The sequence below is a fragment of the Patagioenas fasciata genome, chromosome 1, assembly GCF_037038585.1.
Source record: "Patagioenas fasciata isolate bPatFas1 chromosome 1, bPatFas1.hap1, whole genome shotgun sequence".
In the NCBI taxonomy this organism is placed as follows: domain Eukaryota; kingdom Metazoa; phylum Chordata; class Aves; order Columbiformes; family Columbidae; genus Patagioenas; species Patagioenas fasciata.
This window is the reverse complement of record NC_092520.1, coordinates 2561970-2574035: the sequence shown is the minus strand read 5'-3', so window position 1 is coordinate 2574035 and position 12066 is coordinate 2561970. Positions and strand designations below refer to the sequence as shown.

General features: G+C 45.7%; 1 protein-coding gene across 5 annotated transcripts in view; it reads right to left on the bottom strand.

Annotated features, from left to right (window-relative positions):
• Positions 1–12066, bottom strand: part of FAM168A (family with sequence similarity 168 member A) — a 197715-nt gene that overhangs the window by 100477 nt on the left and 85172 nt on the right. For all 5 annotated transcript variants that reach the window (XM_065833833.2, XM_065833843.2, XM_065833858.2 and 2 more), the window contains one exon: positions 1526–1613. In XM_065833833.2, coding sequence (XP_065689905.1) covers positions 1526–1595 — 70 coding nt within the window. In that variant the 5' untranslated portion in view covers positions 1596–1613. The remainder of the gene's footprint in view (positions 1–1525; positions 1614–12066) is intronic.

The window sequence follows — 12066 nt, the reverse complement described above, 5'->3', positions numbered from 1 at the left end:
CAGGCCTCTTGTATCGCTGATATTTTTGAAGAGACTATTATTCACTATTATTTTATTCCGAGCCTCTAATGCTTTGACTATGAGACCAAAGCTCCTCCGAGTATCTCAGACAAAGCAGCATGAAGGAATTTGATGGGGAAAGAAGAAAAGTTGAATAAAAATGGGGCAAAAAGCAGAGTATGGACTGTTCTCCTCTCCACCAGCTGAAATAACCACCACAGTCAATGAGAATATTCTGTAAATGAAGCAGCTCAGAGTATTTAACATCCATTCCCATTTCGCACGTTAGGTCAAAGTCAACACACGCAACTGGCAATGCAAATGGAAAGAAGGAAGTTTTAACGCAACAGGACACTTGGTAGCTAATTATATTATATTAATAGCTAATTATATTCAACAAAATGTTAGAAGGAGTATTTTAAGGCGGGTTTTATAAGGTGCTTCCAAGATCTGAAGAGCAGACAGTAAACATGAAACCACAGATACGCCTAAACTGAGATTTTCTTTCCAAATCAGCACACTTCAGCTCCCCATTAGTTACATAATTATGATAAACATATTTCAATGCCTTTTTTTGAGTATTAAAGGTGACTTTTTCAGACAACTCGGTTCTAAAGAGGGACTTCAGACACCCAACTTGCTGTTGAACATAAGATTAACTCAAGTAAAGTGTAACTTGGAAACAAAACAGTCAATAACGCAGATTAAATCAACGCCTATAACAACAACTACATGTTCTCCAAACCCTGAGCTCTCGCTCGCACGTTTTTCATTTCTACAGCACACGATCAACATTGGAGGCAAATCCTCCAGCTCCCAGTTGACCCTGCAGTAACTTTTTACTTGTTTTGTTATTCCAAAAAAACCCCTTTTTGATCCTTTTCTTTAGAATTTCCAGGGCATCCTCTCCTTGTGAACTCAGATCCATTTCTTCTCACTGACTTTGCCGCGTTGGCTTCACCCAAGAGGTTTGAGTTGGTTTCGCCCAAGAGTTTTGAGTTGGCTTCACCCAAGAGGTTTGAGTTGGCTTCGCCCAAGAGTTTTGAATTGGCTTCACCCAAGAGGTTTGAGTTGGTTTCGCCCAAGAGTTTTGAGTTGGCTTCACCCAAGAGGTTTGAGTTGGTTTCACCCAAGAGTTTTGCGTTGGCTTCACCCAAGAGGTTTGCGTTGGCTTCACCCAAGAGTTTTGCGTTGGCTTCCCCCAAGAGTTCTGAGTTGGCTTCACCCAAGAGTTTTGAGTTGGTTTCGCCCAAGAGTTTTGAGTTGGTTTCGCCCAAGAGTTTTGAGTTGGTTTCGCCCAAGAGTTTTGTGTTGGCCTCACCCAAGAGTTTTGTGTTGGCCTCACCCAAGAGTTTTGTGTTGGCTTCCCCAAGAGTTTTGTGTTGGCTTTTCCCAAGAGTTTTTCCTACAAGTCACGTTCCCACCTGGGTCCCTCATGAGAACTCTCCCCTCGCTAAGGCATTAACTCATTAATGACCACTCGCACACGGACATTCACAAAACAGCCGCCGAACGCCAGTCCTACCTGTATACGCCATGTTCTTCGGGTTTCCGTAGGGAGCCCCAGGTTGGACGGGGCTGTAAACAGGGTTCATGGTGGAAGACCGGGAGCTCTGAGAACAAAAGAAAAGCAGAATTGAGTCAATCACTTCAATTTATCTCCAAAAAAGTTGTCTGCGCAAAGGGTCTTCCAATACGCGTCGCCCTGTTATAATTCAAGACACAGCGAGCTGCGATGGAAAAGGATTTACACCGAGACGTTACAAACAGGTAGCGTAATTAATAATTCAAGTTGGGGATCTTTCAGTTAATTCCCTTAACTTCTTCTGCCTACAAATGTACCCAGAGCAGATTAATTTTACATATCTCTGCGTTTGGAGCGGCTCAGGATTTGTGACCCCACGTCCAGCTTGCAATGAACAAAGAGGAGAAGCCACGAATTCAGACAAAAGAATCCTCCTCCTCCTCGGAGCTCATCGCTCTTGGGTGACAAAACCAACCACAATGAAGACCCGACCTTTCAGAAATGAACAGATAAAAGACCGTTCGCTGCTGGTGAAATATTTGTGAGCTGATTCCAATAAACTCGAGCCCAAGGTTTGGTGTACAGGGCACCCAGGGCCAGCCACCGCGTCCAAGACTGGGAGATGCCGTCACCAACATACCCTGTTTCCCCCAAAATAAGACCTACCCCAGAAATAAGCCCTAGGAGGATTTTACAGGATTTTTGAGGATGCTCAAAATATAAGCCCTACTCCAAAAATAAGCCCTAGTTACAGTTCATTAAAAAGTCAATTTAAATAGTGTCCAGGCAGCTACACATGTAAAATTAAAATTAATTGGCAATAGAATGCAGCAGGACAGATGTGACAGAATGTGACGACATAACCACACTTGAATAAATGTTGATGGTTTGCTCAAGATTGTTGTTCATGGAAAAATACGACAACCATTGAAAATAAGCCCTATATAAGACGCTGTCTTATTTTGAGGGAAACAGGGTAACGCAGGCAATGAGACAAACCAGCCCTCCTGTTTCCCTCTGTAATAAAGATGCCGAAGAAGTGCCGGGTTCGCTTCTTGTGAGCTTTATTTAGAGGAAAGCAAGCGACTTGGGGATTTATGTCTACTATCTGTCAGTTAAGCAAGTGGCTCAGTTAATTATCTTAATGAAGCACATTCTCAATTCTGATTAATGGGCAAATCAGTCATTAAGCTTTATTAGGCGGCGCATTTGTCTCCACAGCTATCTAGTGACAATTTCGCACAAGAACCTCAACAAACTTGCTTCAAAATGTGCATTTTTTTTAAAAAAATGTATTATTTTACAGTTCATAAACAAAACGGTTCTTTCCAAACAAGTCTCTCATGATGGATGCACAATTTGTTAAGTCATTAACTCCTTCCGCTGTACCTCGGGATAGTAAACAAGTCAAATGTTAAATGTTAGCACCAACTGACTTGACAACAATTACTGCTTAATTAATTAGCTTTCCCTCCACCCTCAGCAGTTCTCAAAGCAAAGGAAATCGTGGTTATAAAGCGAGCTGGAAGAGAAAGCTCCACCGAGAGACGTATTTACACCAGCGGCTTCACTAACGCATGATGGAGCTTGTAAGATCGACAGGAAAATCAATGCAAAACTTTATATCCGTGAGATATTATAGCAGGGGATTTATATCCAAGTGTAAGGGGTTTATGGCCCTGGGGTGTCCCGGTGAGCCCGTCCTGGTAAGTGTTTCCTTTTTGGCTTGAGTTCTCATTTACAGGAGAGAAGCCAACGTCATCCGTCCCTGAGATGATGAACATCAGCTTGTCTAAGTGTCCAACCAAAACCGCGACTTTTGGGCTGCGTATGGATCCCGTTCAACACAGGAGGGTGTTTCGGGGTGGGATGTGGTGGATACAGGACGCACTCAAACGTACAGCTCAAACCACACAAACACGTGTCTGCGTACAGTATATAGAATCACAGAATCATTTTGGTTAGAAAAGACCTTTGAGATCATCAAGTTCATCTGTTAACACTGCCAAGTCCACCACTAAACCACATCCCTAAGTGTCTCATAGAATCACAGAATAGTTTGGGTTGAAGGGACCTTAAAGCTCCCCCAGTGCCTCCCCTGCCATGAGCAGGGACATCTTCACCAGCTCAGGTTGCTCAGAGCCCCGTCCAGCCTGGCCTGGGATGTCTCCAGGGATGGTTCATCCACCACCTCTCTGCCCAACCTAGGCCAGGCTCTCACCACCCTCAGGGACAACAATTTCTTCCTCATGTCCGGCCTGAATCTCCCACCTTTATTTTAAAACCATCACCCTTGTTCTGTCACAACAGGCCCTGCTCAAAAGTCTGTCCCCATCTTTCTCATGGACCCCTTTTGAGTCCGGAAAGGCTGCACTAAGGTCTCCCCAGAGCTTCTGTTCTCCAGCTGAACACCCCAGCTCTCTCAGCCTGTCCTCCCAGCAGAGCTGTTCCAGCCTCGGATCACTTCTGGGGCTCCTCTGGCCCCTCGCTGCCAGGCCAGTGGGATGTCCAAACCACACAAGGGACAGAGCAACTCCTCCTCTTCCCCAGACACCCTTCCAGTCAGGTTCTTAGGTTGCAAGGACCTTTGATCTGATCCCATCCCACCATCCTCATATTCTCAGGAGAAAAGTCAATATCCAAGCTCCGCATTAGGTATCTGGCCACCCAACTAACAGCACAAGGCCCAACGCTCTCAACAAACGTACCCGTGGGGTCTTTGCACAGGGGGACCACTGGGACAAGGGGCAATGGGTTCAAACTGGAACACAGGAGGTTCCACTTGAATATGAGAAGAAACTTGTTCCTGGTGAGGGTGTCAGAGCCTGGCCCAGGCTGCCCAGGGAGGTTGTGGAGTCTCCTTCTCTGCAGACATTCAAACCCGCCTGGACACCTTCCTGTGGAACCTCAGCTGGGTGTTCCTGCTCCATGGGGGGATTGCACTGGATGAGTTTTCCAGGTTCCTTCCAACCCCTGACACTCTGGCATTCTGGGACATCCCTGCGGCAACACCCGCTGGCTGCAGAAAAGCTCCATCCTCTTCATCAGCCACGCACAGGCACACAGCCCTTGGCGTTGGCCATTGCAGAGGGTCTGTAAGCTCAGGATGTCCTACAACAGAGCAAGGAAGTGATGGGTCCATCTCGCACCAGCCCTGTTCTCTCCTCCTCTTCCCCAGCTGAGTCTTCCTGCCCAAGAAATGAACTTTATGAGGGTCCCTCTTCCCTCTACCTTCCAATCAAATGTTTGTTCCTTCACCTAGAACTAAAAAGCAACAGCCGGACCTGCTCCTGGGTGAGGACGGACTCACAGCTGCATTTATAAGGCCCCTTGTCCCATGCAGCCATCATTTCTTTTGTGTTTTTCTGGGCTTAAAGAGCACAAATACATCATAATTTGCTGAAAATCGCTGCATACGCCTGGTTCCCTTTAGGTGTCAGACCCAATGGTAAAACGAAACGCTCTTATCGAGAAGGATGAAAGGAAATGCTTTTTAGCCGAGATAAAACGATGGTGAGCGCGATATTGTACTGTGAGGAAGAGGTTTGTGCTTCCTCCCTGCTTGGTATGCAGGGTGTTATTTCCAGCCAGCATGAAAGAGTCCACGCAAACAGCATTTGAGATGGAAGATTTGCTTTCTTTTCAGCATCCAGTGTTAAAGCACATTCAGTGGAGCTTCCATTACATTTTGCGAGACAATACCGCTGAAAAATACATTTTAAACTCATTACGGCCAGCGCATTGTGGCATTCAAAAAGCTGCGTTGGAACAGGAATCAAACAGGATTAGCAAAATTAAACCTCCTTCGCCACAATAACTTGCAGCCCTTGCTCGTGGCTATGAATATACAACAAACAGACTAATACAAATGAATTATAACCAGACAAACATGAGTATTGCTCTTTTGCACGGAGCTTCCACTGCTTCCTAAGCCTCAGGGCAGGGATGTTCTGTTGTTTAGAAGCTGCTAAGACCCCAGCAAGAAGCCGAAGGAGAAGCTCCAGCAGGGATGCCATGGGAATAAGCTGTTGGTGAACAGGCTCAGGATACCTGAAAATGATCCATTTTCATCTGTTTTATCTTCCCCGTGAAAGCGGATGTTTCCATCACACTAGGGAATTGCTGCAGATGAAGGGTAAATAGATATATTAATACGAGAGAGGTCAGGTTATGGGAGGCGGCTCTGCCCTCCATCCCTGGTGACAGCCTGGGACACAGAGTCATGGAAACATTGTGGTTGGAAAAGCCACTCAAGATCATTGAGTCCAACCATTAACCCACCCCTGGCACTGCCCCATGTCCTGAGAACCTCATGTCCGTTTGTCCAGCCCTCCAGGGATGGTGACTCCAGCACTGCCCTGGGCAGCCTGTTCCAATGCCCCACAGCCCTTTGGGGAAGAAATTGCTCCCCACATCCAACCTCAGCCTCCCCTGGCGCAACTTGAGGCCGTTTCCTCTGCTCCTGGCGCTTGTTCCTGGGGAGCAGAGCCCGACCCCCCCTGGCTCCAAGCTCCTTTCAGGCAGTTCAGAGATCAGAAGGTCTCCCCTCAGCTCCTGTTCTCCAGCTGAACCCCCCAGGTCCCTCAGCCGCTCCCATCACACTTGTGCTCCAGCCCCTTCCCCAGCTCCATTCCCGTCTCTCAACTCGCTCCAGCACCTCAAGGCCTTTCTTGGTGTGAGGGGCCCAAAACTGAACATCATCTGATGGGGACAGACTTTTGAGCAGGGCCTGTTGTGACAGAACAAGGGTGATGGTTTTAAACTAAAGGAGGGAGATTCAGGCCAGACATGAGGAAGAAATTGTTGCCCTGAGGGTGGTGAGAGCCTGGCCCAGGTTGGCCAGAGAGGTGGTGGATGAACCATCCCTGGAGACATCCCAGGCCAGGCTGGATGGGGCTCTGAGCAACCTGAGCTGGTGAAGATGTCCCTGTTCATGGCAGGGACACTGGGGGAGTTTTAAGGTCCCTTCAACCCAAACCATCTGTGATTCTATGATCTACTTCATCCCCTTCCAACAGGAACACTCAAAAACCAGCACGGCTATCACTACCACCTTCAAACCACGACAGACGCGAGACAACGAGAACATCCGTCCCTCTTGTTCTTCATCGTTGATTTGCTTTGTGCTTTTGACAGCACTCTGACCAGCTTCACTGCTTCTCAAAGTCATTTAGGCTTTGAGTGTTCAAACACTGGTGGGTAGCAGTAATTTTTACCCAAAAACAGATTTTAACGTGACTATTTCTACGCACAGAGCAGTGGAATTGGCATCTTGTGCGCCTCTCCCACTCCAATATATAGAAACAAAGCGATTTCCCACTTCTACGGAGGCAAAGAAAGGCAACATTGAAGGACATTTAAAGAATCCTAAAATTAAAGAATAAATCTGGCATGCAAAGAAGTTTACGAAGTGTTTGTTCATTTTCTTTTCAGACTAAGTGAATAAAGAATAAACAGAGTATTACTGAGAAATAACTATATTTCACAGGGTTCTTACAACAGCGACACGCGCATCCTTCTGCTTATCAATAAGTGAAACAGTAGATCTTAAAAGTCCAATTGTAAAGGAAGAAGTAATGCGAATGAGAGCTTCTCTTTGGAAAAAGAGTGGTATTTTCTCCTCTACGAGAAAATATAGGGACCTCCTGACCTTACACTACATTCGAAACGCCAATAACCTTCTGAACCATTTTTGCAGTGAAGTCATTTGAAGCTTGACCGTCACTTGGGATCCGCCGAACGCTAATTAAATTAACTTCCAATTCATCTGCTAAAGGTTCATTTAGGCAAATTACAAGGCCACGTCCCATGTTTCCCCCCAAATATTCTGCGGTGACAGCTCAGAGACTCAGAACACAACGTGGTTTTCCACAATTAACAGCTCCTTTTTAATATACCCCTTTTTTAGCTACACCGTAACTAACAGCTGGTTGAACATATCTCACCTAAAGCAAAGTATTTAACGTCTTGAAGACCTTAGAAAAGAATCCAGTCAAAGTTGACGCAATTCTAGTTCATCTTTTATTAATAAAATAAAATGCAATTTGATAAAAATGGATGGACAGAGAAAATTTCTGCTCTGCTCCAGCCTTGTTTAACCTGGACAACCGTAAAATCCCCACCACAATCTCCAGCTCCACCAAACCTGCTTCATAAATGAATGAAGTTGGAGCAGAAGGGTCATCGTGGTCTTCAAACCATCCGCCTGATACATCTGTTGATCTTCATATCGATCTTCATTTTTATTGAAATGTCCTCCTGAGAGGACATTTGCTGCTCTTCCCTGTGCTGGGCACTGGGGAGGCCAAACCTTGAATCATGGGGTCAGTTTTGGGCCCTTCATAACACGAAAGACCTTGAGGGGAAGTCGGGCTCTGCTCCCCAGGAACAAGGGACAGGACAATAGGAAATGGCCTCAAGTTGCGTTAGGGGAGATAATTTACGTTACTAATAAACAGAAGCTTCCCCTTCCAAGCTCTTTAAAAATATTAAAAGACACGCTTTAATTTCTGTTTTGCTCCAAAATTTCCAACCGCTACCGCTAATCATCATTTTTGTGATTGCTCGCCCCAGTATGGGAGAATCGCTTTGCAATAATATGCAGAGTATTGAAAACGTGGCTCCTTCCCATACACTGTGCAGGATCACGATCTAAATTCGGACCCGGACGGATTACACCGTACAAAGTTGACACGCCAGAAATACAAGATTCCTGGAATTAACATCAGCTGAGGGCAGAGATGTCATTTAATAATATATGGGTCACGATCCACTCGGCTTTATTTGGGCAGCGTTCAAATCCACCCGCTGCAGGTTTTGGGTCATTTATGACTTCCAGTCATGGCTGTTCCTCGCCGCCGTCTAACGATCTCCTCCTAACGATGCCCTTTGCACGGACAGAGATGGGATATAAAAACTGGGAAAAATGAAGATTAATGGTGCAAATTATTTGAATTCTAAAGATTTATTCAGCCACCTCCAGCTCTCAGATATCAAAATGGAGTTGGAGACCGGGTGTTCTACAGCTTGTTCCCCTCCCCGTGTCCACCAAAGCTTTGCGTGGCTTTGGTTGAAGATTGGTGGTGTTGGTGGGGATCATTGTCCCATCAGGGTGTCCCACACGTGTCACCAGCTGCCCAAACCCAACTGCCTCCATGACCAAACTATGTCACGCTCCTGAGCTGATGAAGGAGGTGACCCTCAGCATCCTCACTCCCTACCATGACCGTGTTCCTTATGCTCATACGCCCTACGTGGTATTTAGGGAATTATGGAATAGTTCGGGTTGGAAGGGACCTTCCCAGCTCCCCCAGTGCCACCCCTGCCATGAGCAGGGACATCTTCACCAGCTCAGGTTGCTCAGAGCCCCGTCCAGCCTGGCCTGGGATGTCTCCAGGGATGGTTCATCCACCACCTCTCTGGACAACCTGGGCCAGGCTCTCACCACCCTCAGGGCCTACAATTTCTTATATCTATGCTGAATCTCCCTCCTTTAGTTTAAAACCATCACCCCTTGTCCTATGGCAAAAGGCCCTGCCCAAAAGTCTGTCCCCATCTTTCTTCTTGCCCCCTTTTCAGTCTAGAAAGGCTGCACTAAGGTCTCCCTGGAGCTTCTCCTCCTTCTATAGACTCTGAGCCTTTATGGGTGGATGCTGCAAAAAGATGCGCTGAAACGAGATACAACCAGCAAAAGAGAAAGAAATTTTGCATCAGACGGCCACGATCAATCACTTGAAATCTTTAAATGAGGCTACGTGGTCTCAACCACAAGTTAAACACTCCATATAGGAATTACTGAAGGTTGGTAGCAAGAAACATGAGACCAAGATCAGCCAATGTACGACATGACTCCATAACACATGCAATATGCAATAAATTAGCATATTCATTTCATAATCACTGTAAAAGCCAAGAATTTTTCAGCCTGCCGTTCCAGAGGGGTTTGCAAGTGCTTTTGTTCCCCTCCGGTTCCCAGTGAATATGCCCAGGCCCAGGAGGCCCGAACCAGGAATTCTTTTGCAGGCCGCACAAAGGAAAGGGCTGAAAGGCCACAAGAAGTCAACAATTAATGCTTTTCATACATTTCCGGACTTTTCTTCCTCAGCTAAAGAGCGGGAAGAGATTGAGCGAAGTCTGAAGGAGCTTACGCCTCGTAGTTCATATCGCCAAAAAGGAATTGCTAAATCCCCATTGATTTAGGCTGGGCACACAACCCAGCTTTGCATTCCCTGTTTCCATCTGGTGGAAAAAAGGCAGTTTTAGGGGTTGAATAGCACAGCAGAAATTAAAGCAGAGCGGTCATTCACTTCTTTAAAACAAATGTATGCCAACGTGAATGAAAAAACAATGAGAAAAGACTTTGGGGTCGCTCGGAAATGTTTAAAATGAAAAGCTCGCTCTGGAGCAGCCAAGCAAATATTGGTCTTCACACGCAAACATTTCTATTCACCTCAAATTGATTTTTCCTGTAAGGTCAAGGATACACGGAGCCATTTGAGCGATCAGAATTTAAGCGTAGGAAAGAAATAAATCCTGATGTTTTATTTAAAATATTAACAATGTGATAGGCAAATCCAACACGAGATGATGCTCTCGGTTCTGAGAGCGATTTCCAGTCGTAACTACAGGTATTTCTGATCAAAGCAATACCAAAAAGTTAACACGTTCACTTGTCGAAAGATATTACACATTAAAACCCAAGAGGGCATCCAGCAATGATATAATTAGTTTAATTAACTAATTTGTCATTCACATTTGCTTTGGCTTGAAGGATGCCGGAGCCTCCATATCAACAGTGACAACGCTTTGTAGCAGTGATAAAAACCTTCTTTTCTGTCAATCCTTTGATGCTACGGCGACAAAAAATGCCTAAAAGTTCCCATTTGCTACAGAATGGTTTAATTTCATGTTAATCCCTATTGTGAGAAAGCAATTCTGCAATTTAACAGAGTCACTGAATTTCTCTTATTTAAACATCATCGATGGCCAACAGGTCACCCCAAACTTCACACACGTGCGGCCACCACAACTCTACAAAATGTGTTCAATTGTCGGTTTGTCTAAGCTTTCTGCTTTTTAATATAATTTCAGTAGTGATATCATTTTAGTATAATTAATGAGTCGAAAGGCAAAAGTTTAATTGAAGACAGAATGTATAATCTTTGGGTTATACATCCTCCAAAATACACCGAAATTAAACTACCTACATCTTCGCACCATAAATAACGTAACGAAGGCATGAAAACATACACTTGTTGCTGTCTTGTACCAAAACCAACACCAAATCAAGCACTTTCCACATCCAAATATATAGCGAGGTATCACCTTTATCAGCTAATTCAATTATTCCTAGAACTCAGTGCCGCAGCTGTTTTACAACACATTTAGGTGTAAGCTTAAAACCTGGGTTTAAGCAGAGATGTCTGTAGCCCTGCAGCTTTGCATTATAAACTCTACAAAGTCTTATGAATATTCCGCAAAGATCCCAGCGCCGTTAGACAGTGATTACACGACTTACAGACGCACACCCCTGATTTATGCATTTTGAAACAGAGAAAGAAATCAGGCCTTTGATTTGCAACCCATTCGTGACACATTTATTTCCACGTCGATAAGCATCATGTTGGTTCATAACAACCTTTTTGGCATCGCTCTTCATAACAATTCAATCCGCGACTTAAATGAACTCGATCGATCATAGAACAGGTGCTCACTGCCTACTCGAGAGGTTTCCTCGCTCCACATTTTCCTCTGCTCCAACGATGCCCAAATTGATATTACCCGCGATGGAAAACGCAGCCTGGCAGGAGACTGATTTGGGTAAGATTCGCTCTGGTTTTTAATGAATTCACAGTTTTGTTTTTACATGTTTGGAAAATAAACTCAATGTTCCCAGGCAGCATTTGGTGAAATATTGGGTGGCGTGTTTTTATTTACCCTTAATAAGCAAGAGAAATCAAGTTCACAGAATCACAGAATCCCAAAATGTCAGGGGTTGAAGGGACCTGGAAAGCTCATCCAGTGCAATCCCCCCATGGAGCAGGAACACCCAGCTGAGGTTCCACAGGAAGGTGTCCAGGCGGGTTTGAATGTCTGCAGAGAAGGAGACTCCACAACCTCCCTGGGCAGCCTGGGCCAGGCTCTGACACCCTCACCCCAAACAAGTTTCTTCTCATATTTAAGTGGAACCTTTCGTGTTCCAGTTTATACCCGTTACCCCTTGTCCTATCACTGGTTGTCACCGAGAAGAGCCTGGCTCCATCCTCCTGACACTGCCCCTTTCCATATTGATCCCCATGAATGAGGTCACCCCTCAGTCTCCTCTTCTCCAGCTCCAGAGCCCCAGCTCCCTCAGCCTTTCCTCACACGGGAGATGCTCCACTCCCTTCAGCATCTTGGTGGCTGCGCTGGACTCTCTGCAGCAGTTCCCTGTCCTTCTGGAGCTGAGGGGCCACAACTGGACACAATATTCCAGGGGTGGTCTCCCCAGGGCAGAGCAGAGGGGCAGGAGAACCTCTCTGACCTACTGACCACCCCCTTCT